The sequence below is a fragment of the Sardina pilchardus genome, chromosome 18 (genome assembly GCF_963854185.1).
Source record: "Sardina pilchardus chromosome 18, fSarPil1.1, whole genome shotgun sequence".
In the NCBI taxonomy this organism is placed as follows: Eukaryota; Metazoa; Chordata; class Actinopteri; order Clupeiformes; family Clupeidae; genus Sardina; species Sardina pilchardus.
In genome coordinates, this window is record NC_085011.1 from 28,956,507 (window position 1) to 28,984,395 (window position 27,889).

The 27,889-nt window shown below is 49.1% G+C and overlaps 2 protein-coding genes across 3 annotated transcripts in view; one reads left to right on the forward strand and one right to left on the reverse strand.

Moving 5' to 3' along the window:
- The window catches only part of jag1b (jagged canonical Notch ligand 1b), a 33,501-nt gene extending 12,994 nt beyond the window's left edge, over positions 1 to 20,507 (forward strand). The window contains exons 6-26 of one of the 2 annotated variants that reach the window (XM_062519436.1): positions 3,104 to 3,234; positions 3,613 to 3,732; positions 5,981 to 6,094; positions 6,248 to 6,361; positions 6,506 to 6,619; positions 7,072 to 7,118; positions 7,945 to 8,118; positions 8,527 to 8,677; positions 9,872 to 10,036; positions 10,748 to 10,861; positions 11,011 to 11,124; positions 11,443 to 11,556; positions 12,345 to 12,461; positions 13,521 to 13,548; positions 14,109 to 14,194; positions 15,154 to 15,267; positions 15,466 to 15,575; positions 15,786 to 16,025; positions 17,032 to 17,163; positions 17,457 to 17,601; positions 18,429 to 20,507. In XM_062519436.1, the coding sequence (XP_062375420.1) occupies positions 3,104 to 3,234; positions 3,613 to 3,732; positions 5,981 to 6,094; positions 6,248 to 6,361; positions 6,506 to 6,619; positions 7,072 to 7,118; positions 7,945 to 8,118; positions 8,527 to 8,677; positions 9,872 to 10,036; positions 10,748 to 10,861; positions 11,011 to 11,124; positions 11,443 to 11,556; positions 12,345 to 12,461; positions 13,521 to 13,548; positions 14,109 to 14,194; positions 15,154 to 15,267; positions 15,466 to 15,575; positions 15,786 to 16,025; positions 17,032 to 17,163; positions 17,457 to 17,601; positions 18,429 to 18,886 (2,902 nt within the window). In that variant the 3' untranslated portion in view covers positions 18,887 to 20,507. The remainder of the gene's footprint in view (positions 1 to 3,103; positions 3,235 to 3,612; positions 3,733 to 5,980; positions 6,095 to 6,247; positions 6,362 to 6,505; positions 6,620 to 7,071; positions 7,119 to 7,944; positions 8,119 to 8,526; positions 8,678 to 9,871; positions 10,037 to 10,747; positions 10,862 to 11,010; positions 11,125 to 11,442; positions 11,557 to 12,344; positions 12,462 to 13,520; positions 13,549 to 14,108; positions 14,195 to 15,153; positions 15,268 to 15,465; positions 15,576 to 15,785; positions 16,026 to 17,031; positions 17,164 to 17,456; positions 17,602 to 18,428) is intronic. The other variant, XM_062519437.1, reaches the window with a different exon arrangement.
- Positions 20,508 to 21,123: 616 nt separating this feature from the next.
- slx4ip (SLX4 interacting protein) overlaps positions 21,124 to 27,889 on the reverse strand; it is a 54,697-nt gene continuing 47,931 nt past the window's right edge. Inside the window, exons 7-8 of the mRNA XM_062519655.1 lie at positions 23,111 to 23,217; positions 21,124 to 22,956 (exon numbers count right to left, since the gene is read on the reverse strand). Coding sequence (XP_062375639.1) covers positions 22,008 to 22,956; positions 23,111 to 23,217 — 1,056 coding nt within the window. The 3' untranslated portion in view covers positions 21,124 to 22,007. The remainder of the gene's footprint in view (positions 22,957 to 23,110; positions 23,218 to 27,889) is intronic.

The following is a 27,889-nucleotide window of genomic DNA, read 5'->3' on the forward strand; positions in this document are numbered from 1 at the left end:
AGCATTAAGGAGTTTCAGCTAGGAGTGAATAAACTGATTTGTTTGTGGGTTGGTGTATAGGGATACAGATTCTGTTTTTTTTTCTGAGCTGCTTTACTGAATAGCTATTACTGCACAGAATATTTTGTGGTTGAGCTTGATTCTTGTCAGGGATCATTTATTCTACCACTGAAGTCCTGATGCTGTTGCATCTCTATCTGGTGGGGGGGGGTGGGGGGTGAGCTGTAAAAGCTGTGGTAACAGGTTGTGTTAAGTGGCTGTTTCAACTGTTTACCTTTTTGACATAGAGGTGTTGGGACAGTTGTACCCTTTTAAAAACCTGTGTTAATTGGCTTTGTGGGTACTGCTTGATTTTTGTGCAGTTAAATTGTTGGCAGTGCATGCTGCTGGCCTTATCACTGCATCAGCTCTCCTACTCTCCGAGCCCCGAAATGCACTGCTTGTTTTGGTAATGGTTTATGAGTTTCGCCTCGGGGGAAGTCGGTTGGAGACGAATATCAAAACAAGTTAGCACACTGAGAGGGATAGTGCTGCGAAAGTCAACACATTCACACACACTGGCAGTATGTTATGAATGCAGTCATTTGGCTTGGTCTATTGCCTGACATGTTTTTGCACAAGACTCCTAGTTTGTAGGCCTTAATACAAATACAGCTCCATGGCGTTTGTTGTGTTGACAATTATGGCCAATGTAGATGGTTTCGCTGATTTACCTTTGGAAAAGTGATTGCTTCATTGACTTGACTGGGCAAGTGAATTTGATTCAGAGAGCAAACAGGAACGACGCCATGTTATCTTTAATTGCTAATCAGCACTATCAGCACCATCGCCTAAGGTAAATGGTGCTAGTGCCTATTGCTTCACCTCTTTGTTTGAAGGCCAATGCTATGAATGTTGACTCTGAATAAGACTTTTTTTTTTTTTTTACTCTTGGTCGGAGCTAACTTTTAGTCTGGGAACTAAGCCTTTGGCTTTTGCATCTTGGAGTTTTGGTATAATGTTTTTCCTTCGTTTGTTTTGTTTTCTTTGTGAAAAAAAGTGCTGACTTGCATGACTTGGCAGCCCCAGGCAAGTGCAGTCCCCTCTCCAGAGCCAAGGCATTTTCTCGATGTGCTTCCTTGGAACGTCGCCGCCTCACCCAGACATGCCCAGAACGAGCACGTGATCTCCCGAGTCATTATGGTTCTGTCCTTAGCGTGTAAAGCGTTTTTATCGTACATCACAAAAAGCCCTGAGGTTCCCGTAAAGGCCGACTTGCTACTGCAGGGCTCCCACTTACAGCTTCACAGTGTGGGTTACCAGAACGAGGCCTCCGCAGAGGTCTGCGCCCACAACGAGGGACGCGGCAACACTTAAAGCCCAACGCACTTTCCAGAGAGAAGGAAAATCGTCTTACTCAGTGTGTCCCCATGTTTTTTAAAGACATCCCACGGGAGAACTGATATCTGTGCCCCTTGGCATCAATATTCACCGCCGTTTAGAGCTAAGACGGTGCCCAGTTAGTCCAAAGTGCATAGTGCGGTATCGAGCGTTGTAGGCACACGTTGGCAATGTCCAAGACTTCATTCTCCTTATTGTTAGTCAGTGTGGCATCAGGATGAGTTTGAAGCTGGTGAAATAACTGAATTGTGTCTTCTTCTACTTCCTCAACCCAACTCCCACCAGTCCCTCCGCTCCCCTTCAGTGTGTCTGTGGGATTCCAGAAAGCACTGGGGCCGGAAGTGAATCCCGTTGGAGGTTGTTGTCCGTTTTTCTCAGGAGAGAGATGCTTTGCTTGTCTCCGTTTTTTTTTTGTGTGTGCGAATAGCCTGTTTAATCACAGACTGGGGTTTACTTAACCACCGCGTTTATTTTTACAGCTGAGCCGCTGCCCGGGGCTAATTGTTTTCATTCTTTTTCCCAGAGGGCCGTCTGTTTTTTCCCTGTCCTTTCGTTCGCACTGGGCTCTCTCTCTCTCTCTCTCACTCTTTCTCTCTCTCTCTCTGTCGAAACGCTATCTCATCAGGGCCGCTTTTTCAACTGAGACCCAGTTATCGCTGGAGGTCGTAGATATGGAGCTTTAATTACGGTCCCGGCCTTAAAGGAGACTCGCTCCAGCGCTGGGGATTCGGAAGGCGCTGCTTAATTACGGCCTGCGAGATTCTCCGCGGTCAGAGGGCTTTCTTGCACTACGCCTGGGGTAAAGAGAGAGGGGAAGAGCGGGGAGGAGGGAGGAAGAGGAGGAACGGGGTTGTGGGGGTGGGGTGTACGTGGGAAAACACGGACTGGGGAGGCCTGCCGGAACGCCGAGGCCTTTGAAAATCCCGGCGCGGCCAGAAGGGACGACGCAGTCAGCAAACTTGAGAACACCCCCTCATCTGTCCGCACTGTCCCCACGCCAAGCCGCCGTTACAGTGTTGAAACACAGAGTGTCTTGCCACAGGCTAATGTTAGCTCTGAGAAAAGGTCCCTGTGGAGCCCTAAGCTGGTCGCTTTTTTTCCCCCTCTTTTGTTTTTCATGGTCGAGCATTAAATAGTTTGGGTTGAATAGAGTTGTTGGGTTTTTAAAAAACGTTCTGCTGTGAAGTCCCAGCAGCGTAAAAATACTATTGTCTGCTGAGATTCGGAGAAAAAAGGGGCGTACAGAGAGTCTAATATCGTTTGGAAATTATACTGCATGTCTTGTGGTTTTCAATTCAGTAGCCTTTGGCAAGTGAATGTGGGACGCATAATTCTCTCTGCCTACTCATGTGGCAAATTGTATTGATGTGGTCCTCCCTATCTGGTTTGCTCTGCTTGTTAGTGTAAACCACCTCTGGTGTCTGTCAAGGGAGTACATTTGATCCCTTGTCTTGGGGAGAGGGAGAGATAACATAAGGGCACTACATCGTTAGAGTCAGGATCTTTAATCTGCCGAACCTGTGCAGAAGTAGGTGTGTTCGACCCTGGAGGTAGTGCTGTATTGTTGCACGATTTATGGAATTTATGAGCTGTATTTGTGTTCAGTATAAGCCTGTATTCTTGTGATGTTGTTTGTCCAGATCCAGATAATATTGTTCTACATCTACATCTGAACTGTGTGTGTTCATGTACTAAGTGTGGTTTTTGGGGATGTTTTCACCAGGTGCCAGTATGGCTGGCAAGGCCCATTCTGTGACAAGTGCAAGCCTCACCCAGGATGCCAGCACGGGTCGTGCATCGAGCCGTGGCAGTGCCTCTGTGACACCAACTGGGGTGGACAGCTCTGTGACAAAGGTACATGCCCTAATTATGCCGTTGCTCCCATCAAGGTCCTGTGACCAATTCTTCTCACCCTGATAACGTTCAGACTCTGTGATTCCTTGTTGTGGTGCAGGGAGAGCATGCTGAATTTACCCCCCCCCCCCAAAAAAAAAAGAAAGTATTCTCAAATGCCCTTTGCCAGTCAGCTGATTAATGTAACAGGTTAAACAATGGCTCGGTGACCTTAGTGAATCTGAGCCAGGAACATCCAGGGTCTAGTGGAAGGTTTCACCGGTCACCACCTTCCGTAAAATCTATTTATAAGGGGCCAATATGTCTTTGTCTGACAACCTTGTTTCCTCCTCCCTCACCCCCCCTCACCCCCCCCCCCCCCCACTACCACCATGACAGACCTGAACACCTGTGCAACCCGGCAGCCATGTCAGAACGGAGGGACCTGCAGCAACACAGGGCCGGACAAGTACCAGTGCTCGTGCCCCGAGGGCTACTCAGGAGTCAACTGCGAGAGAGGTATGACTGGCATTCACCCTCCTCTCCTGTCCTCACCTTAATGGTGCACACACAAGACCTGAAGCCCTTTCTGTGACACACACACATACACACACACACACACACACACACACACACACACACGCGCGCACACACGGTGGACTTTTGTCCTGTGTCTGAATGAATGAGGCACTCAATGCACAGATGCCAGTAACTGGCAATGTTGCGTACAACTGAAAACAAGCCAGTTTTCACTGAGGTCAACTGCAGGACTTGTATTGTACAACTGGATGGACATTTCAAGGCATTACTCCTGTCAGCTGCTAGGGTAATGCTAATGGTCTTACACGACGTTAAGTAATTACTTACTCATGACTGACATGGTGTTTCATAACGTGGAGCCCTTCGCCCGTGTTGCTGTTGGAAAAGCACGGAAAAGCTCCTCGGCTCAGGAAAGTGGATTTGGATCTCAAAGCTCGGTCGTTTGTATTGGGCTTTATGCCTCCGGCTCACAATTCAAGAACTCTCTCCACTCTGAACTGACAGAGGTGAAAGCTGTGTGTGAGTGTGTGTGTGGGAGGATGTGTGTGTTTGTACGAAGGCATGTAGAAGTGTGGATACTCTCTGTGTCATTGAGTATCCCTCAGAAACTCAGCGAGAGGTCTCCCCAAGTGCTCTCTTGTATGGAGCAGCTCGTTGAGGCCCATGCGCGGGGCTGTCGAGCATGTTGTGCTGTCGAGTTCCACTTGAGTCAGCCCCTCTGCTTTTGGTGGGGGCCGCGGCAGAGACGCCGGAGCTGTATTTAGAGTCATATGAGAAGCGGAGAGCCCCTTGGCACGCTTCCCTGGGCTGTCGACTCCCGCCTCCCCACTGCTCCCAGGTCAGTTAATTCCCCTGTTTTGATCCACTCCAAAAGCCGCGGCTCCTCACTGTTTTGACAGTCCAGCACCAAGGTGGTCACGGAGGGCAGAGTGGGTGCAGTGCTCGCGGAATGGAGAGTCGTGGTGAATCTGTGGATCTAGGACCCCCCCCCTCTAATACACACACACACACACACACACACACACACACACGTATACACACACACACACATGGATACACACACACACACTTCCACTCACCCTTGTGATCGCACCAGAGCAGCAGGTGCTGACAGCCCCATGTGGACAGGTCACGGAAATGCCCCCCTGCCCTGTAGAGGAGGCTGAGGGGAGTCTTAGTGAAAACATCCCCTCTTCTCTCACACTCCCTCCTCCTCCCTCCTCCTCTCAGCGCGCACACACACACACACACACACACACACACACACACTCCTTCATCCTCCCTCCTCCTCTCAGCGCGCACACACACACACACACACACTCCTTCATCCTCTCTCCTCCTCTCAGTGCGCACGCACACACACACACACACACACACACACACACACATACCTCTCTCCTCCACACTTGGTCATTAATTTTATTTGTCAAAGACTCGTTCATCCTTAACAAAGATGAAGAAAATGAGGAGGGTGGAGGGTCAGGAAAGGGGGTGGGCAAAAATGCCTCCGAGAGCGCAGACAGTACCCCCCCACCCCCCCTCACACTCACACACACACACACACACACCAGCCCCAGCTTTCCACCCCCTCTCTGGAGAAGAAAGGCGGGCGGTCAGATGGAAGTCACGGTGTATTGGGCGGCTCAACCTGGCATGAATGATGGTTTCCTGGCCCCGCGGGCCACTGCCCAGGCAGCAGGGAGAGAAAGAGAGAATGAGAGTGTGAGTGTGTCAGTGTGTGACCGTGTGTGTGTGATGTGTGCGTGTGTGTGTGTGTGTGCGTGTGTGTGTGATGTGTGCGGATGAGCTCACTAAGCAGCAAGGGTGGTCTTCTCGGTGGAGAGTAGAGAAGAGAGGGGGATCGGAGCGGAGCGGGAGGGCATGAGGGGTCAGCATGGCTGGGGCTGGTGTGTGTGTGTGTGTGTGTGTGTGTGTGTGTGTGTGTGTGTGTGTGAGTGTGAGAGTAGAGGAGAGAGGGGGATCGGAGCGGAGCGGGAGGGCATGAGGGGTCAGCATGGCTGGGGCTGGTTGTGTGTGTGTGTGTGTGTGAGTGTGAGAGTAGAGGAGAGAGGGGGATCGGAGCGGAGCTGTAGGGTATGAACGGCCAGCATGGCTGCAGGCGATGAGAGAAGGTGACCAACCGCGTGCATCCATGTGCTGACCGCTGGCCTGTCCTGTGTGTGTGTGTGTGTGTGTGTGTGTGTGTGTGTGTGTGTGTCGTCCACAGCGGAGCACGCCTGCCTGTCCAACCCCTGCTCCAACGGAGGGAGCTGCATAGAGAACAGCCAGGGCTACGAGTGCAAGTGTGCCCCCGGATGGAGCGGGCCGTCCTGCACCATTAGTACGTACACACACACACACACACACACACACATTCTCAAACGTACACAGAGAGAGAGAGAGAGACACACACACATGTACACGCACACACACACAAATGACGCTGTATTGCTATGCAAGCTGCATTTTGACTCCAACTCTTCCCTATTTGCAGATATTGACGAGTGCAGCCCCAACCCATGCAATCATGGTGGCACCTGCCAAGACCAGGTCAACGGGTACAAGTGCCTGTGTCCATCCCAGTGGACTGGGAAAATCTGTCTCATAGGTAGGTCTGGTCAGTCATGCAATGTAGCATGTCTTTTCAGTGGACTGAGAAGGGAGAGGGAGGGGGTGGTCAGTACAGGCCTTTCCTGTTCAGATATGTCCATGGCGTTCTCTGGCTAATTTGGTAATTGGGTTTCCTCCACAGACGCCAACGAATGCGAGGAGCGACCCTGTAAGAACGCCAAGAACTGCCGCAACCTGATCGGAAGCTACTTCTGCGAGTGTCTGCCCGGCTGGACCGGTCAGAACTGCGACACCAGTGAGTCCTCGTCTCGTCTTTTCCGCCGTGGCGGTGGTGGCGGCGGCGCCGCCGCTGTAGATCTGGCTTCGCTTGGCTCTCTGGCCTGCTCTCACCCCATTAACACGCTTAACACCTCCACGTAGTGTTGAGCCAACTAGTCTCACACACACACACACACACACACACACACACACACACACACACACACACACACACACACACACACACACACACACACGCTGGCCTTCCAAACTCATTTGGCCCCTAGGAAGGTGGGGGTAGAGGGGGGGTTGAGAGATTGATTTTCCGATGGCACTAGCGGATGTTGCTCTGATTCAGCTGGCTAATGTTGCTTCTGCTGTAGCCCTGGAGGTGTCAAATGATCTTATGTTTGTAGAGTGGATGTGAAATGTGTCCTCATGGTGTGTGTGTGTGTGTGTGTGTGTGTGTGTGTGTGTGTGTGTTTACAGATATAAACGACTGCCACGGCCAGTGCCTGAATGGAGGAACTTGCAGGGTACGTGTTACACTCTCTTCTTTTTCTTTTGCCCTTTAGTTTATAAAGCCCCTCCTCCTCCCTCTCTCTCCCTCTCTCTCTCTCTCTCTCTCTCTCTCTCTCTCTCTCTCTCTCTGTAGTCTTCAGTGGCGTGTTGATGTTTGTGCTTGTGGTCGAATTTGATTTTCACCTCCCCTCGCCGGCCATAATGAACTCATTTATTGCACAGCATTTAAAAATAGCTGCGGCACGGCAGCTGACGCACACACACACACACACACACACACACACACGCACACAGACAAAATGAGGTGCCTCTGGCTGGCATAGACTGTGAAAGAAGGGGGAAAAGAAGGCCTGGAGAACCAAGGCCGCCCAAGTCCAGAGGATTCAGTTACCATAAACATCATTGTTGGGCATCCATGCCAGGAAAATGTGTCAGTGATTAGGGTGCCTTCACAGCGTCCACTCCCAGCCTCTCCCCCGACTTTTTGTTTCTCCTCTTCCCGTACTTTTCCAAGACTCGCATTCCTCAAATCACAGCTAGTATCCTCCTCCTCCTTGTAATATTTGTCTACACATGTTGTTGTTGTTGGCGTACTTGTTTTCATAGACCCTGCCGCTGCTGTTTTTATCGTTTGTCTCAAAGAGAGGAATTAGTGGCTGCAGGATCCTGTAGTTTGGGATGTGCACTCATGGCAGCAGTACTCTTGTTTCCACATCCTCGTCGTGGACGTCCAAGTCTATAAACGGGCCAGTGTTCAGCCTGGTCACCTCCCCGCTGTGGGCAAGCAGAGCTGGAACGTCTTCCTTCCTATATGCTCACGTCTCCTCGTTTCTCCACCAGGACCTGGTCAACGGCTACCGCTGCGTCTGTCCCCCGGGCTACTCCGGGGAGAACTGCGAGAAGGACATCGACGAGTGCGCCAGCAGCCCGTGCTTGAACGGCGGCCGCTGTCAGGACGAGGTCAACGGCTTCCAGTGCCTGTGCCTGGCTGGTTTCTCAGGTAACCTGTGTCAGGTGAGCAACACTAAAATGCGTCCCCCCCCCGCCCTCCTCTCCTCTCTTTTTGTCTTTCCAATAAAGGTTCCATGTGATCCTAGGTGGCAAAAGCTGTGGCGTAATCCTCACTCTATCCTTTCACCCTCTCTGTCTCTGCTTTGTTCTGCCTTTCTCTCTCTCCTGCTCTCTCTCTCTTTCTTGCGCTCCTGGCTGCTTTCTCAAAGATCTGCCTTTTATTTATTTTCCTTCGTCGGGGCGTTTAGTGCTCCGTTTCCTGGCAGGTCTTGTAGGGAGGATGCTGTGGGCTGTGCTGCCTTTCCTCAGCCTCCAAAAATGTTGGATATCACTTCCCTCCATCACTCGCTCACATTTTAATTTATTTGTCTTGTACCCCATCCCCCCCCCCCCCCCCATTCCCCTATCCAGCTGGACATCGATTACTGCGCGCCCAATCCCTGTCAGAACGGAGCTCCGTGCTTCAACCTGGCCTCGGACTACTTCTGCAAGTGCACAGACGACTACGAGGGCAAGAACTGCTCGCACCTGAAAGACCATTGCCGCACCACAGCCTGCCAAGGTAAGAACTACGCGCTCAGCCCTTTTCTCTCTCACTCTCTACCATGTCCACTTTTTTTTGGTCCCTCTCTCCGCACTGGGTGTCCTTTCTGTTTTTTTTTTGTCATCCCTATCTCCCTCTCCTTCTTTCTTTTCTTTTCTCTGTATCTCCTTCACCCTGCTTTTTTTTCCTCTCTTTCTTTTATTCTTTCTATCTCTGTGACTCATTCCCCCTCTCTGGCGTTGTGTAAAGTGATCTCCTTGTAGCAGGCCCATTGTGTAGCTGCTGAGTAAGGCTAGCTTAGTGGAGCCTGCGCGTTCCCCCCGGGGAGACATCAGTGAAAAGGAGGGCTCAGATTCACTTTCATGAGGCTTTCAGGCCTTTGTTGCCAGGACGGGCTTTTTGACAGTAACCCCTCTGGACAGCCGCCCTCTCCAACCCCCCCCCCCCCCCCCCCCCCCCACCTTCCTCCACTTCCTCCCTCTCTCTCTCGCTCTCTCTCTCTCTCTCTCTCTCTCTCTCTCTCTCTCTCTCTCTCTCTCGCTCTCTCTCGCTCTCTCTCGCTCTCTCTCGCTCTCTCTCTCTCTCGCTCACTCTTGCCCCAGCCCTCTTGAAAATCTGGCAAACTATTCACAGCTCTGTGTGTGTTCTCGGTTTGGTAATGACTTGGTGGGATTCCCTGTTTTTTTGGTGTGTATCTTTGTGCGTGTGTGTGTGTGTGTCTGTGTGGGTGAGTGTGTATTGGAGAGAGAGATTATGTGCATGAGCATGTGCATGTGTCAATGTGTATACAGGTGTGTGTGTGTGTGTGTGTGATAGAGAGAGGTTAGACCAACCGCAGCGCTCAAAAAGTTCAGCGGTGTTTTAGTCCGCTTGGCAGTGGCTACGAACTAGACATTTTTGAGCAGAGTCATGTCACCCCATCCCACACTTTCCAAGAACAGACGGGGTGGATTTCAACAGCAAAAAACCATCCCGAAAAGATCAGTGCAAATTGTCCGTGAAGCCGTAACGGCATCAAAAAAGCATCATCCAGGATAAGAGTGGTCTTGCCATCACAGAACATTAGGCAGAACAATAACAAACACAAACGAGCAAAATTGCTCTCTCTCTCTCTCTCTCTCTCTCTCTCTCTCTTTCTCTCTCTCGCTCTCTCTGTGTGTGCGCAACTGAACATCACAATGCTTCTGTTCTCGTTTTTTTCCCCCCACGCAGTCATTGACAGCTGTACGGTGGCGGTGAAGTCGAACAGCACCCCTGAGGGTGTACGCTACATCTCGTCAAACGTGTGCGGTCCCCACGGACGATGCCGGAGCCAGGCTGGCGGCCAGTTCACCTGCGAGTGCCAGGAGGGCTTCAGGGGCACCTACTGTCACGAGAGTAAGCCCTACAAACAAACAAACAAACAAATCAATAAACAAACAAAGCAATAAACAACTGACTATCGCGAGGAGACAGACAATGACTGACAGCTAAGTAGTAAGACAAACTAGAAAAGCACTCTGAGAGCGCAGACCCCCGCCAAGCGAAAACATAACCGCCTCCTGGATCCAGACGGTAATACGGATCACTCTCAAAATGTAATCGTTTCTTCCTTGGGTCATTTCAGACCTTTCCTGAATTTCATCGAAATCCATTCATAACTTTTCGCGAACTTTTCGCGAACAAACAGACAAACAAACCCGGATGAAAACATAACCTCTTTGGAGGTAATAAACATCTGACCATCACAAAGAGTACGACAGACAAACGACTGACGGCTAAGTAGTAAGACAAACAAACACTATTGACTGGATGTTCATGGGGAGAGGTGTGGTAGCCGTCAGTCTGTATTGGTCTTACTGAAAGGGGATTTGACATGACACACATACATTTCTAACTTCGACATAAGGTGAAGACAGGACATTTCGCATTGCAGTGGCTCATGGACATGTCAACAGCACTGCTCTAACCTGAACAATATTTTGAGACACACCTTCATAATGTTCTAAACAACCTTAGTCAGATGTGTATCCAAATGTTCATCTCACCCACTCTCTCTCTCTCTCTCTCTCTCTCTCTCTCTCTCTCTCTCTCTCTCTCTTTAACCAGACATTAACGACTGCGAGAGCAACCCGTGTGAAAACGGTGGAACGTGTATCGACAAAGTCAGCGTGTACAAGTGCATCTGTGCCGACGGCTGGGAGGGAGAACACTGCGAAATCAGTGAGTTTGATCTCCTCTCTAGCATTGCTCTGTGCTAGGACTGCACAGTATGTACTTGTTGTACCGATGTGTGCACATCAAGAAAGCATTAGATAATGCTCCTCTCTCGCATACTATTTTCTCACCCTCTGCAACTCCTTCTCTCATAGACATTGACGACTGCCGCCTGAGCCCTTGCCTTAATAAAGGGACGTGTCAAGACCTGGTGAACGACTTCTACTGCGAATGCAGGAATGGCTGGAAGGGAAAAACCTGCCACTCCCGTAAGAAAGCTCTCCTTCCCCTCTCTTTTCCCCCGCCCTGTGTTCTTTAGCTTTCTTTCTCCCTTTGGGTGTGTGTGTAAGTATGTTTGTGTATATAGTGTGTTTGTGTGTGTGTGTGTGAAGGAGTATATTTGTATATATAATGTGTGTGTGTGTGTGTGTGTGTGTGAGTGTGAGTGTGAAGGAGTATATTTGTGTGTATATTGTGTGTGTGTGTGTGTGTGTGTGTGTGTATGAAGAAGTATGTGTATACTGTGTGTATGTGTGTTCGGAGACACGTGTTGTTACGAAAGCCTGACTGTTGTTGCCTCCCCACAGGTGAAAGTCAGTGTGACGAGGCCACCTGCAACAACGGGGGCACCTGTCTGGACGAGGGGGACAACTTCACCTGCAAGTGCTCCCCGGGCTGGGAGGGTGCCACCTGCAACATCGGTGAGTTTCGCACACCATCCTCCAGCATAAACACGGCAACGACCCCGCAGGAGACTCGGTGACCTTTAACGGTGCTGTTAAACACACTCTTGCCCGGAGAAAAGATGCGTCTTCGGAGAGGAGGGGAAACCGACAGCACATTCCCGGGAGTCTTTTTTAACGACGAGGATGCCCTTTAAACCCATTCGGCAGCATTTACAGGCTCTAAGGGCATTAGCTGTGGAGGTATGCCGCTAGCGCAAGAGCAAGGTGTTGGATTGCAGAGTCTCAACACCTGCCTGTCATAGGAAACTCTTGTTCAGGTGGGGGGAGCGTAAGGCGAAGCCTGCGGGTACAGGCCACGGTGATCCCCCCCGCTGGATTTCTTATCTCCCCCTCCATCAACACTCCGCCCCGTTCCCTTTTCATCAGAGCCAGCGAGCGCTGACACTAATCTGGCCCCAAAAGCCCGATCAGACAGATTATCGCCGCCAGAGTTCGGGGCGTTCGGGACCACTGATTCTCAAAAATAAAAAAAACTGTTAGGCGCTGATTTTTTTTTCTCCCTCTTTTCTTTTTGTCTCCCCCGGCTCTCTTGTAATTAATCTTTAGCCGCTGTTATTGAGAACTTTTTTTTTTTTTTCTTAATGTTGCGAGTTGAGTTTTTGGGTCACGGTTTCTCATGATCTGGATTTAAATTCCACCGGAGTGCCACCCTTCCACTCATATCCTCTCTCTCTCTCTCTCTCTCTCTCTCTCTCTCTCTCCCTCCCTCTCTCTCTCCCTCTCTCTCTCTCTCTCCTCTGCAGCAAAGAACAGCAGCTGCCTGCCCAACCCCTGTGAGAACGGAGGGACGTGTGTGGTGAGCGGCGACTCGTTCACCTGCGTCTGCAAGGAGGGCTGGGAGGGCCTCACCTGCACAGAGAGTGAGTGGATCTCCGCTCAGGAACATGCCTACACACACACCCAGCCCAACACACACATCAATAGGCACACGCACACACACGCTTAAAAACAAATGTGTTGGAAACAACACCAACTGTGTTGTCCTTATCAACACATTCATTTTGAGAGTGCATAGACACATAGTAGATACCTCAACACCACTACCACATACACACACACACACACACACACACACAACACCTGTAATCTGACTAATGAGGCAGGTGAGAGTATTTCTGAGTGGCTGATGTCCAGGTTGGGTGAGGGGTCAGTGGGGTTGGCTGGGTGGAGTATAAGAGTGGGGAATAGGGCTAAGACAAAGCTAGACAGGAGGAGGTGTCCGAGTAACCTTCATTACTTCAGCCCAAAGTCCCTCTCTCTGTTTATTTTTTCTTCCTTTCCTTTTCTTCTCCCTCGCTATTTGTCTTTCATGCCCTCTGTCTTTCCCTTCATCTCTCGTCCCCCTCTCTCACACACATACCGGCTGGACATTGTAGACTGCTGCTGGCCATATGAGAGAGAGAGAGAGAGAGAGAAAGGGAGAGAAAGAGAGAGGGAAAAAAGTTTTAAATGAGGAAAGTGGAGACAGATGTTCTCTCCCCCCCTCTCTCTCCACCCCTGCCCCATGTTCCCCCCCCCCCTCCCCTCCGATCTCTCCTTTCCCTCCCCTCTTCTCTTGCTTTACTCTGGCATCCTAGTGTGCCTGCAGTGCACTGGGGCAAATATGGATTCCCAAACAATTCTGAAGGGGAAACAGGGGAGGGGAGAGGCGGAAAGGGAGAGGAGAGGTGGAGGGAGGGGTTAAATAAAAAATAAAATAAAAAAGCTGGAAGCCATTTCAGAAGCAGAGAGTGCAGTATCGGTTAATGACAAGGAATTATCAGCCATTCCATCCACACAGGCACAGACGTGTTCTCTGTTGTGATCTTGTCATCTCAAGTCATACGTGTGAGAAATAAAACAAACTCACTCACTCTCTTTCACTCCTTCCCACTCTCCCCCTCCCTTTCTCTCTGTCTCTCTCTCTCTCTCTCTCTCAGATACCAACGACTGCAATCCACACCCATGGTAAGTCCAGGCAAAACATTTCCTAGAGCATTTAGCTCCTGTAAACACAAGGCTGCAGCTGCACACTGTTTTCTCACAGTCGGCGCAGTGCAGTGTGCAGTGTGGCGGTGCTGGGAATCGCTCCCTCCCTTCCTCACTGTCATTCCAAGGGTGCACTCCATTGTGTGCTCTCAGCTCGCCCGCTTTTCAGTTCAGCTGCTCTCGAGCCCTCCGGGCCTTTTCAGTTTGCCGCTCGCGGGTGCATGTTATACGTCCTTTTTTAACTAGGTAAATAAATGGCGCTGTTCCATTTTTCCTCAAAGGGAAGGATAGGGGGGGAATTCCAGAGTGAAAGCAGGAACGTTTTGACACTTTAGTATGACTCATGCTTTTGAACTCTTGTGGTCAGAGGGAGCATGTTCAATTTAGTTCCCTTCAAATCCATCAGGAGGATTATTCACACTGTACTTTGACTGTGGCGCTGTGTGTGTGTGTGTATGTGTATGTGTGCATGTGGATGTGTGTCTTTTGGGCGGTGCTGCTGAACTGGGACTGACCCTGGTCTCCTTCTCCCTTTTCAGCTATAACAGTGGAACATGTGTGGACGGAGACAACTGGTACCGCTGTGAGTGCGCCCCGGGATTCGCCGGTCCAGACTGTCGCATAAGTAAGTCCCAGCCTTCCCCTCTGCCCTTGGGTCACTGTCCCCTCTCCTGCCCCCCCAACCCCCAACCCCCACCACCCCACTGTCCCCTCTGGCGACTGGCTCGGTGATCCTCTGGGATCAGCCACTCATCCATGTCGGATCCCTCCTCTATCCCGGCGCTGGACGACGCTCCATTATGAAGGCAGCTCTCGCAGGGGGGACTAGGGAACAGCCATAGCCATAGGAGATCGCAAATGGAAGGTCTAGCCGTCCAATTAGTCCCGCTCTGGGCCGCCCGCCAAACCCCCAGTGCGGCTCTGCGCTGCTCCACGGCACTCCGGCTCTCTCCGGGCCACCACACCACACGTTCTCCGCCTCTGGTGGGGGGTCGAGGGAACGCAGGCTTACGAGACCAACCATTACTCGTCGTCTGCAGTCCCCAGGCAATCGTTCCCGCTCCCCACCCAGCCATTAAAAGACTCATCAGTGGGTATACGGCTTTTTATTAGGAGTTGTTTTTTACAACCTCTCTGTCTGTAACCGAGTCTGTGACAGTTTTTTTTTTTTTTTGAATAGCATGTTTGTGGTAACAGACATGTACAAGGAGCCAATTTAAATGGTACGTTTGATTTTTGTTTCCCAGGCCTCCGGTATGCGCCGCACTGCATGGCTGGATTGGGAGTGTCAGACTCGTTCAGCTAGTTTGCTAGTCTTTCATTTTAATTTCCAAGCGTGTTTCGCTGTGAATCTCGATCAATGGTGGGAAAATTAGCCATTTCAGACGACGTACAGTATGATCCAAAAGATTATGTCAACAACACCTCTTTCACTTCAGCAGAGCTCTTTGGCACCCTATTGACTTTTCTCTCAGCCCTGACTGCTGAGGACAATTGATAAAGTGGGTGGCTGAGTGTTGATGATTGTTCAGTAAGGTGTGTCCTTAATCACCTCCTTACCTCCTTGACTCCTGTCCTTTTCAGACATAAACGAGTGCCAGTCTTCTCCCTGCGCTCCTGGCTCCACCTGTATGGACGAGATCAACGGCTACCGCTGCCTGTGTCCGCCTGGACGCTCCGGAATACAGTGTCAAGAAGGTGGGCATCGCTGACCTCATGGTTTTCATTGTGGTTCTTGGCTATCAGTGGGTTACATGTGCAAGCACATCTTCCAGTAACATTAGCTGTAGTGGTGCTTTTTGGGGGTCTCAAGTGACCAGGCAAGTGTATGTGCGTGCCAGTCGCAGCCATCCTCTTGCTCGATTCGTAATTTAGCAATCACATTTTTCTTTTCAGTTACCGGTCAGCCGTGCCTTGTCAACGGACATGTCATGACAGATGGCAGGAAGTGGGAGGAGGATTGCAACACCTGCCAGTGCATGGCAGGGAAAGTCACCTGCACCAGGGTACGTCAGTCAACCGCATCTTCGTCCTCAGTCACTCTTAGCAAATGTGGGGCGTGGAGGCAGAGTGTTTCTTGATTATTTTCTTGATTATTCTTTGCTTTTGTTTACGAAAAAAGCACATTGAATTGACCCCCTGTGTATGAAGTGCGCTGTGTAAATAAACGTGCCTGGCCTTGACTGTGTTGTTATCTCGTCTTGGCTGTTGTGCAGATGTGGTGCGGGCCGAGGTCCTGTCGGATCAGCGGTAAAGGCCGCGGAGGGTGCCCCATGGGTCAGCAGTGTGTGCCCATTAAGGAGGACCAGTGCTTCAAAAAGCCGTGCCCCGGCCTGGGAGAGTGCTGGCCCAACGTCGCGCCGCCGCCACCCTCCAAATGCCACCCGGGCTCCACTTACCAAGACAACAGCTGTGCCAACATCATATTCACATTCAACAAGGACATTGTGCCTGAGGTGAGTCATCGCTGCAGACAGAGACACACAGCGAAGGAGCGAGGGATAGAAGGAGAGAGGGGGATTGAAAGAGGGGAGGGTGAGAAAGAGATTGAATTATGGGAATTTTGGCCACATCCTCCCTCTTCTCCTCCTCCTGCCTTCTCCCTCCTCCCCACTGCCCTAATTCAATAGTGCATGCGGAGTAGTGGGCCATGGAAGATCAGGTTCTCTTAAGACCCCGGGATGTGCCTCGTGGGGAAAGTTTTCCAGCCAAGCCGAGACCCGTCTCTCTCTCTCTCTCTCTCTTTCTCTCCCTCTCTCTCCCCCATCTCCTCGTCCCGTCTCCGAAGCCTGTGTTTTTCTTTTTGTCCTGGCTCCAGACCCCTCGTCCCCGGGCTACAGCATTCCTCCGCTAATATCCCGTGACTGCATCCCGGGGCATACCAAACCCATAATCCAGCCCCACCACCCTCCTCCCTACTACCACCCCCACCCAATGCCAATATCCCGTGAGCTTGAGTCCCTGACGATGAGCGGGCGTGACTGAGGACAGTGACAAATGCGTGAGCCTGTGGTCGGCTCGTCGACGGCCTGTGACCATGGCATAAGCAGTGCTGCCTTTGAGCGTGCCGACTGTGGTGACTGGACATGGAGAGTAGCCCTCATGTCTGTCTGTCTGTCTGCCTGTCTTTCATTTGGGCTCCATCATCCCCGGCCTCGTCTTTAATAACTCAATTGTGTTTCACTTTTGTTAACTCGGTCACATCGCCCGATTCCGTGTCTCTTGTTTGCCTTGCCTTCGCTCTCCCTCCGACTGCTCTGAAACCACTCTCCCAGCGGGCTTTTCCCTTCAAAAGCCCAGTACAATCCCAATTCATTTGAAACCCAAAGCTTACCCCAAGTGACTGGGTAAAACAGGCTGTGAATGTGGGGGGAAAACAAAACAAAGCCAAAGTTGAAAGGTTATATCGTAATATTTGTGTGCTCTGGAAACTAAACTGTGGCTTTCTGTTGTGTTCTGTAGGCCCAGAGCATTGAGAACATTTGCAACGAGCTGAGGAACCTCTACCTGGTGAGGAACCTGTCCATGGAGCACTCCGTGACCATCACCTGTGAACCGTCGCCTTCGGCGAGCAACGAGATCCATGTCAGCATTGTAAGTCCTGTGCAGCGTCAGTAGTATAGAGGGGCTGGGATGGGCAATAGAAAATAGAAAAAAAATTCTCTTGAACGCTGTGAAGATTTCTGAGGTCTTCTCTGCATGGATTAGACATGCCTTTGTGGCACAATTTGCGGAGTGTTTTATTCCCTCAATGAGACAAAGCGGCCAAGCGAGTAAAACGAAACACCATAGAAGCGTAAAAAAGAGAATCATGTTGCTCTACAGCGGACAGTGCTGCCAAGACCGCTCTCCCCTCAAAGTCCACTTTCTTCCTCTTCTCTCCTAAGTCAACTGATGAGCCCAGAATGGATCGCAGCCCTGTGAAAGAGATCACCGACTGGATCATCGACCTGGTGAGCAAGAGGAATGGCAACAACTCCATCATCGCTGCCATCACAGAAGTCCGTGTTCACCGGAGGCCCAGCAAAACCGGTGAGAACCCTCCCCCCCCTACAGCGGTCTAACGCCTTTGGCAGGTTCTAGGCAGGCACCCACAACTTTGGAAGAACAACAGAGAGTGCCGAGCGGAGCGGGGGCCTCTGGTAATGTTCTCCCAGAGCCCCTGGGGTGTTTTTCAGAAACCCTGGCCCTGGCTCCTCAGAGTAGACCACCTCCTTCTCCTCCTCAGTCACGGCCAGGTCATTTTCTCTCTCTTTTTTGAGCCGAGCCTCGCTCTCACTCTCTCGGAGGAGCCCTGTTGCTGCAACCTTATGCAGAGAGAAGTCTGGGCCTGGGCCTGCCAGCTGGAGAGGGCTTCAATTGGACGCTTGGGTCACCCTCAGTAGTGTCATTTATCAAAATGGCAGCAGTAGACCTCCCGCTCCCAGACTGCTAGTCGCCAGCTTGTCACAAAGCAAATTCTTTTTTCCTAGTGAGCGAGGTTAAAATGAGACATTAGGATCATATCCCCTCTTAATTATGTTAACTCTGGGGTTTATTCATGCTCAAAGTAATTTCCCTGATTACCGTTGGAATGCACTATAATTTGGCTCCCAACTACGCATCTGTCAGGGCAGGCACCAGGGCAGTTTTATACGTCAGGCCTGATGTCTACACTGGTAACCTTGATGTTAAAATGATGATGTGACTTCTGTGTTCGGAAAAGCCGAGGTCATCTCTGTTTTGTAGCAGGCATTTCAGCTGTGATGAATGTCAGTTTTCTTCCTGCTTTAGTCTAGGCTTATTACATAGGCCGATGGTTTTAATGGGCAGACATGCTTCAATTGACTCAATACTGAATGCATCTATTTCTTCCTCAGACTACCTGGTCCCCTTGCTCAGCTCCATCTTCATTGTTGTCTGGATTCTGGCTTTGGCCTCTGCCTTCCTCTGGTGCATCCGTCGCCGCCGGAAACAGAGCAGCCATGGCAACACGGCAGCCTCAGCAGCTGCCGAGGACAACACGACCAACAACGTGCGTGAGCAACTCAACCAGATCAAGAACCCCATTGAGAAGCACGGCGCCCACACCGTGGCCATAAAAGACTATGAGGGCAAGAACTCCATAATCGCCAAAATTAGGACACACAACCCCGAGGCGGAGGACGAGGACGTGGACAAGCACCTGCAGAAGGCCCGCTTCACCAAGCAGCCGGCCTACACGCTGGTGGAGAGGGAGGAGCGCACATCCAATAAAAACCCAAACTGGACTAATAAGCAAGACAACAGAGACTTGGAAACAGCACAGAGCTTAAACAGGGTGGACTATATTGTATAGCAGGCAACTGTGTTGTCGTGCAAAAACCAAAACCCTACAAGCCCCCGAAAAACCCAATTCCGCCTTCCTGTTCCATGTTTTGGCAATGGAGACTAGGCCAAGGGTATGAGGGGATGTGTAGTTCTTAAACTGTTTCGTCATGTTCTTGACTCTAAGGTTATTATTTGCATAGAATCCCTGTGTTAATTTAAGTTTTGACAAGCTGGCTTACACTGGCTATTGATAGTTGCTGTGGTTGGCCGGATTACCAAGTGCTGCATTTCACATATATGCAAAAAAACTAGTTTCAAGTACCCTCCTGCCACATTTCAAACATTGAACAGGCGGATATGTGAGTGTATCCTGGCATTATACCCCTGACGCAGTGTATTTTGCAACACGTTTGCAAGTATTACTTTTTTATATATATATTTTTTATTTTGACTAAAAACTAAAAAGGACCTGGAGAGTCCCGGTTACGTGGAAGGGCTCTCTGATTGGTTCACCATGGTTACGTACAGAAAGTGCCTCACAGTTTCACACCACAGCAACCATCAGAAATGAAAATAATAATGAAAAAAAAAAAAAACTTTATTATTTATTATTTTTTTTCTTGGGGCGGGTTGGGTCTGTCAGCAGTTGCTGCCATATGAAGAATTTCAAAGTGTCAATCTAGATCATTTTGTGTAGATATGTACATTTTCCAATTAATCACTGTGTATATTTGATTTATTAACTTAATAATCAAGAGCCTTAAAATACCATTCCTTTTTTATTTATATGTACTGTCTAGTTTTGAAGGTTTTGATAGCTTTGTAAGCTTACAGCTTTTTATTTTTATTTTTGATGACAACTTTGTTTTGTGTTTCAAAATGCCAAAATTTATAAAAGACCAAACATCTTGGTCTTTGTACAAAAAAAAAATCAGATGTGTAAAAGGTCTATCTTTCACATTCATATTGTCAGGACTTCTTTTTTTTTAAGTACGAAAAGCAAGTGAGAAAGGAAAAAATATTCAACAGAAAATGGCTGCTTTGCAGTTTTTACTTATAACGCAGTGGCAGACAGATTGCTTGCCACAAATAAAAGACATCAATTGCTTTAAGGGAACAATACTCTTCAGCAGCTTATTGGTTGCCCACTCATGACAAACCCCACGACAAGCAAAACTGTCAGTCTGCTTTGTGCCTGAGGTAACACATGCTTCACTATGCTGCACCACTTCACTTCTCTGGCTTTAGATTGCATGATGTCATAAGCTAGGCATTGAATACTTGAACAGTAAAGGGGCCAATGGGAACACTGTAGAAAACTGCCTTGCTCTTTGGTAGTCTGTTATACTTTTTTTTTTTTTTTTTTTGCTGTGTACATGGACTGTTGTTTTTGTGTTTGTTTTGTTGTTTTTTTTTTTTAAAAAGGCTCTTCATTTTTTAAAGAAAAGGCAAACCATCATATTTCATTAATTTGTAAAAAAATCCTTTGAAACCACATCGACATTTTTGTGTCCAACTTTTGACATTAGTGTTTAAACTTCAGAATGTTCTTTCTTTGAGGTGTTCCTGGCAATATTTTTTTTTTTTTGAAAAGTCATATTTATTAAATATTTTGTATGAAAAGAGAATTAAAAGTTGTTAAAAATGGATTTGTCATTTGTTGTGCAGTTTTGGGAGATTTATTGCCCTCCCGATATGGCAAGATGCCCATCTTTGTATTCAATTCAATAGTATTTATATAGTACCAACAACAATTCAATTGTATTCAATTAGTGCTAACAACCATTCAATTGTATTTAAATAGTGCTAACAGCAATCAAAATGGTCTCCAGAGTCCAGAGCCTGAACACTGAAAAGATTCAGCATTAAGGCAACGATTGACCAGAAAAATCCCTCCAAACAACAGTAAAAAAACATTGAGCAGAAGAAAAGTAACTTCATCGCATATCTATTACTGCAGAACTTCTCTTTCTACTGATGCCACTTATTGTTGCCTTGAGTGGATACCATTTGAATGACCGTGAATTAATGATCTGTAGCAGTTATGAGATTCTTGGCAGAGGCTTTGTGTTAGATACACAAACAGCTCAAGGGGAACCCAAGACACTGGCCAGACCAATTTGTCACATTTGGGAAGAAAACTGTACCACTGTTATAACTATAGATTTTGTGCATGCATGAATTGCTCATATATAGGGTTTTTTTTCAGCATTTTTTATTACATAAACAATCAAAATAGTTCAAACTTAAAACACTCAAGGGTATTACATGTTTGGCCATCACCTGTTAACAGATAGCATGTGGGCGACTAATTAATTACTGCCAGATGTCCTTGCATGATGTAAGTAAAAATGTCTGGGTACAAGAGACAGGGGTTGTTTGCACCGTCGTGTGTTTATGAGAAATGATGTGTGTGACATGCAAGTGGAATGTTGACTTCTAATCATAAGCGTAACCGGAACTACGTCTCTTCTCACAAAAATTGTTTGGCAACAACAAAGACAAACAAACCATCCAATCCTGATCGCCATGACGAGCAAATTAGTTGGCTCCAGGGCAACAGATGAGAACGACTTAAAGGCATTTTCTGTATGTGAAAACACACAGAAATCAATCATAGATCTGTGCTAAAGCCTGAAGATTTGATATTTCAGACACATGGAGCCAGGGTGATTTGGGCTGCTTGCCACGGGCGTCCTCCGTGGCTCCTACTTGTCTGAAATTCAGATCTTCAGTAGAAGACTAAGTCTTTAGTTCTTCACAGTGCACGATTTAATGTTTTGAGTATGTGTGAGTGCGTTTGTTATTTATTTATGTTTCTCATTTCCCATTTGTTGGAACCAAATCATGTAGACTCACATTCCAGACCATAGTAATATGACAAAGACAGGGAAAACGTGTGTTACTGATTGTGCACAAGAGACATTTAGACTGAGTAAGTATGTGTGTGTCTGTGTGTGTATGTACAGTATGTCTGTCTCCATGTGTGTGTGTGTGTGTGCTTGTGTTTGTGTGTGAAAGGGAGAGGGAGAGAGAGAGATTCCATGACTGTGTGGGTGCATCAGAGACAAAGCGCAGTGTGCAGAGACGTGCAGCTACATCCATTTTGCGTGGCGTCAGGCATCTTTACTGCAGCAGGCCCAGCTCCCTCAGGACTTTTTGGGCCGCCGTAGTCGAGATGTTCTGGCCGCGCTCTGCCTCCCCCCCTCCTCCTCCTCCCCCCGCTCCTCCTTCTCGTCCTCCTTCTCCTCCTTGGCGGCGAGTCTGGAACCAATAGAGGAGCCAGAGGATACGGGCTTGACAGATAGGCCTCTCAGACTTGCGGCCAGCCTACTCGAGTTCGTCTGCTCCGCGTTACTGACGCGGAGGGGGAGTCGCCCGGACTGTTTTCCATGTGCCGCCTCTCGTTCCGCCTCTAGCGCGCGCTCCAATAGCGGAGGAGGAGAAGGTGGTGGTGGTGGTGGCGAACAGGGAGAGGGTCCAGGCGCGGAGCTCCTTGGTGAGGCCCTCCTGGAGCTGTCATGCTGCAGCAGCACCTCTGTGGTTGGCTCTGACGTCCCTCGGAAACGCTTTGCGTCTTGCGTAAGCGGGCCCTCCGGCAGGCGCCCGGCTCTTCTCCTGCTCCTGCCGCTACCGCTGCTGTTGTTGTTGCTGCTGCTGCTGCTGTTGTCGTCCCCCACGCAGGGCTGGGCTTGTGGGGGAACAGTGGTGGTGGTGGCGGCAGTGGTGGTGGTGGCAGAGGTGGTGGTGGTGGTGGGGCCACTCTTGCTCTCCTGCTGCTGTGGGTTGGCAGCCACTTTCCGGCTTGTGGTCCCCGAGCGCTCATTCCTGGGTTTGGAGGGTTTGGAGCGAGGCGCCAGCGCTTCACCTTCTCCCCCCTCCAGGCGGGCGCCCGTGGAGCTGGCCACCATGCCCCCCAGGAGCCCACCGGCAACCGCGCGCCCACCCACATCCCCGGGACCGGAGGGTGGTGGCACCACCTCATCTCCATGCGCCACCGCGGATGAACTGGACAGGCCCGGGGCCTCCGGCTTGCCGTAGTTTTTGTTCAGTGGGTTAGGGTTTCTGGGGTCGACCTGGGCGCTTGCTTGCTTTGCTCTGTGAAAAACACGGGAACAGCTGTGAGCAAAAGAGAGCGGGCGTCTGAAGTGTGTGTGTGTGTGTGTGTGTGTGTGTGTGTGTTTTTGTCTAAGCTCTCTTTATTGTCACGTTCCCAGCGTTGGAAAAAGTTTTGTGTTGGATGGTAACTCACATCTTTTGAAGGGCGGTCCTCTTTGTTATTGCTGAGCTGTTTAATGGGTCTAGGGTTTCGCCCCGTCCGGAAAAATACTCCGAGCAGCTTTGTCCACCCTGTTCCTCCTCAAAAAAGACAAACAGCATAAAAAAGTTTAGAGCGAACTAAAAAATATTATGTTTGGCCCCCCTTTGGAAACACTTTGCCTAATGACAAACCTCTGTCACAGTTACAGCGCTTACAAACCCCACCACTTACACACACTTCACATTCAGATCAACTGAAGTGGCATGTTGATACATGGTTCAAGCAAATAAAAGAAACCTCTTTGTATTATTTGGAGATATTTGCTGTTGTCATGGGAGCAAACCCATGGGGTTCTATTTTGTTTTGTTCCGTCTCTGGGGCATAATCAAAGCAAAACAAAACAAAATCTATGAAGTAGAAGCTCTCTGTTTGGCTGCCAGAATGTAGAAGACCAAACTGCTTTCTTTGCCTCCGTAGCCCCACCGATGTCAAATGCCTCGGCAAGTCAGCCCACCATTTGATCCGCGGACACGTGTGTGTGTGTCTGTGACTGTCAGGGTCTAGCGGCATGTGTCTATAAGCACTCGCTGGAACCTATTATTAGGGTGCTGTTGTGTGTCTAAGAGGTCCCAGCAACAGACTCGAGCTATGAACTTATCAAATTTCTCTGATTGTAATACAAGAGCACATAAAAAATGGCAATGCTATAGAGCCTGCAGACAAACATAGCTTCACCAAAACTAACGCTAAGGATTAACCTGGCCTTTCATCCAGGCAACTTCAAAGGCCTCTTAAAATAATAATGTCTGTCAAACAGTTATGTGCCTAGGCGTGAGCGTAGCAGTGGTAGGGGCTGGCCCAGAGGGTCTTACTGAGAAGGCAGATTGTGAAACATGTTGGAACACTACCATCACAGACAAATGGCAAGGTAGCTGGAGCTGCGTGGGCGAAAGCAAATCATTCCTGATGTGAAAACACACAGGGCTATACTGTAGGTGCCATATTTTGGACAGGATTACACAACTTACAATGCACGGTAAAGTATGAGAACATCTTTGTGACACCCTTTGCATACATAAATAAAGTGAAACCTGTTATTAAACAATCAAGGTAATTACATATAAAAGGAATATTGCAACCATGGTAATACTAGGAGGGAAAACATTACATTACTTCTTCTACTACACTAATTCTTTTACATTATCTGTCATTTCACAGATGCTCTTCAGGGAACTTCAGGGACTGAACTCACAACATTTAGGTGCATCAGAAGAACACTTGGTTTGATGTGTTAATTTGTCAATGAATAAAAGAAAGTAGTTTTACCAAAGTCTTACCAGAAAGCCAAGAAATAAGGCACAAGGCTTTGTGTTCATTTCAAAAGCCTTTACTGGGCAGGATTGTGCGTTTCGCCTACTAATCTTTATCGGCGCGAGTGTTCCACTTTTGGCGTTCCATTTGGAAGTACCCCCCACCCCCATGAGCGTGGAAAAGAAGACAAAGGGACCCGCTGACCCCTTCTACCTGCCACGTGCTTATGACAGTCAATGACGACCACAGCTCAAGCCTCCTCTCCTTCACTGAACACAAACAGTACGTGTGCTTGTGTGTGCTGTTGACCCCGTGGAGCGAGCATGATGAAGCAGTTCACATAAAAACAAGCCTCTCTGCCCCTCTAACCACCATCCCATACCACAATCAACTTTCATTACCCAGACTTCCAGATAGCTATTGGCTATCAGATCCTCTCTGAGGCACCAGAGAGGGCAAGCTCTCATCATCTCGTCTCCGTTAGACGGGACCCAGAGGACCAGAACAGCTTTTGGTTAACAAAAGGCTGGACCCCTAACACAGTCCACGAGGCATTAAGTGTGATTTAGTGTAACTGACCGTAGAACAAAGGAAAAACGCCACCGGCCAAAAAAATATCAAAATATCCTTCACCTTAAAAAGTGCCTATTTTGCTTCGCTTGGATTTCATTTCGAATCAGTGAGACAGCAACAATGCCGTTCCACTGTAGCTTCCACCACGTTCCCAACGCGCCCCCCCCCCCCCGCCCCTTGCTCCTCTGTCCAGGGGTTTGACTAAACAGGAGTTGGGAGCGTTGGCACTGGAGGCCGTGGCGGCTGCTGTGCTGGGCAGGGCCGGGCCGAGCCGAGTGATTGCTGTGCAACCTGGGCCTTGGCAGCGGCGCTGGAAGCGCGGTCGAGGAGGAATGTGTGAGGAGGTCTGCTCCACTCTGCGCCGCGTCTGGGAGACGAGAGGAAGAGAAACAGAGCTCCAGAGACCCAACCCCTGACCTAAGCACTCCCTCTCTCCCTCTCTCCCTCCCTCCCTTCCTCCCTCCCTCCCTCTCTTCTCTCTCTCGTCTCCCTCTCTATATTTACCTCTCTCACCTGTCTCACGCTCTATCTATCCTTCTCTCTCACTCACACTCTCTGTCTCACTCTCTCTTTCTCACCCTCTTACACACTTGGCCTCTCTTTTTCTCTCCCACTCTCTGTCTGCCTCTCCCTCTTACTATCTCTCCCTCTCTCTCATTTACTCTTTCCCTCTTTTTTTTCTCTCCCTCTATCTGCCCCCCTCCTTCCTTCTGTCTCTTTCCCCCCAGAGTGCCCACGGAGACAAGCATCCAGACCCCGGCAGAAACAGACGACTGTCTTTGTGCAAGAGGAATTTATGTCAAAGTGTGGGCAGCTAATGTCTCCGCGTCTCCATCAGACACAAGACACAGGCGCGCACACACTTACACACACACACACACACACACACACACAGTGTGTTGCTTTGGACCCGGCTTTCTCTGTGAGAAAGGTTAAATGGGTTCTGAGGGGATCTCCAGACTCACAAAAACCACAGATCACCACCACCATCCATGCACAAGAGAACACACACACACTCCCATGCACATAGACACAGATTCACACGTACGCACGTACGTACGCACGCACGCACGCACGCACGCACGCACGCACGCACACACACACATTCCCATGCACACAGACACACAGATACACACAGAGATCACCACCACCCATGCACAAGAGAGAACACACACACACTCCCATGCACACAGACACCGATACACACACAGACACACACACACACACCTACTGTACAGGCACGGACATAAAGAAGGTCCACCAAACATGTGGAAGGCAATTTGCATGGACATGCTTTGATATTCATTACACAAGCTGTTTGAAAAAACTTGAAAGAAAAGACAACAATGAGGCAGCGATAACTTCCTCTGAGAAAGTGCTCTATGAAAACGCTTCTCTCCTACTCTGCCAACTCTCAGGGAAGACAGGAGAAGAGAGAGAGAGAGTGAGAAAGAGAGAGTGCTCTATGAAAACGCTTCTTTCCCACTGTGCCAACTCTCAGAGGGAAGACAGGAGGAGAGAGAGAGAGAGAGAGAGAGAGAGAATAGTGAATTTGTAGGAACAAAAAATGAGCTACTAAAATGAAGAATGAGAAAAGGAGTGAGAGAGAAAGAGAAGCAGACAGTAGAGGTACTAGTAAGTAAGTGTGTGTGTGTGTGTGTGAGAGAAAGAGTTGAGTGTGTGTATGTGTGTGTGGGGGGGGGTTGTATTTTGAAAGCTGAATAATTAACATGAGCAGCATGAGTCAGGGCTGTGAAAAGTCTGTGGGAACCAGAGAGGTCTAATCTGAGAGGAATGATGCAAACTCCCCGCGGCTGGAGCGCGTCCACCAAGGCACCGAGGCCTGGAGAGAGCCATAAATAAGACAGCACTCGCTCTAATGCCGCTTTCACTGGGTGCTGCCTGCCACTGACGCTTTACCAGGGTCTGCGCAATAACAGGCCGACTAAAACCCCACCGAGGCGGCCTGCAGACACATCCGCTGGAGCACTTAAAAAAAAAGGGGCAGAACTTGAAAACGAGAGAACCCAGTCGAACAGGCTGCAAGAGATAAAATAATTGAGCTTGATAAAGGTTTTGTGTTTTGTTGGGGTTTTTTTTTTATGTTGGAGAATTGGATGAAACTTCAAAGGAATGGAAAAGATGACAATCCCTTCTAACTGAGCCTGAGAACGGTCAGTTTTTTTTTTTTTTTCGCCCTGACGTGAGATAACGGAGTGGACAGCAAAGAGATAAATGAATTACGTGAGTTTACATTGGTGAAAGATTGGCAAGCGAGATTTTCTATCGCCAAAGACGTCGTCCATCTATTTTTGTGATGCTGATGGGAAAATAAATGTCAGGCCATGGCTGTTATAGCTGGCTCTGTCTTCAGCAGAGAAGAGCTGGATAAGCGGACTTCACATGCACGCTTGCCACGTGAATCACTGGGGTACAACAACACTAAAGATGTCCTCTGCTTCACTTGAATGTAGCTTTTAAAACTGCTGTAAAGATTTATCTAAATCTAGCGAATTAATTGAGGAGACTTGCGCAGTAAACATTAAAGCAGCATAGTTGGTAGGCACTATTAAAAGCTAGCTATTTGTCTAATATCTAACTGTTCGTACATTTTCGCAGGATCTGAATCATAAAAGAACAGTGAATAGCTTCGGCAGTTGGCAGGGTATACAATTTTGATGGGAAAGCACCTTTTGGCTGATACACAAAGCCATCAATCATAGACGGTTAACTAGATGCCTCAATGTTCCTGTTAACAAACATTCAAATCTACAGCTTTTACGTTAACTTGACTGGAGAAAAGTGATGTCGGTTTAAACCAGTTTCCTGATTTGACATGGAGGTGGTGTTGAGCAACAGAGGAACTCGGGGTTAAGTGCCTTGCTC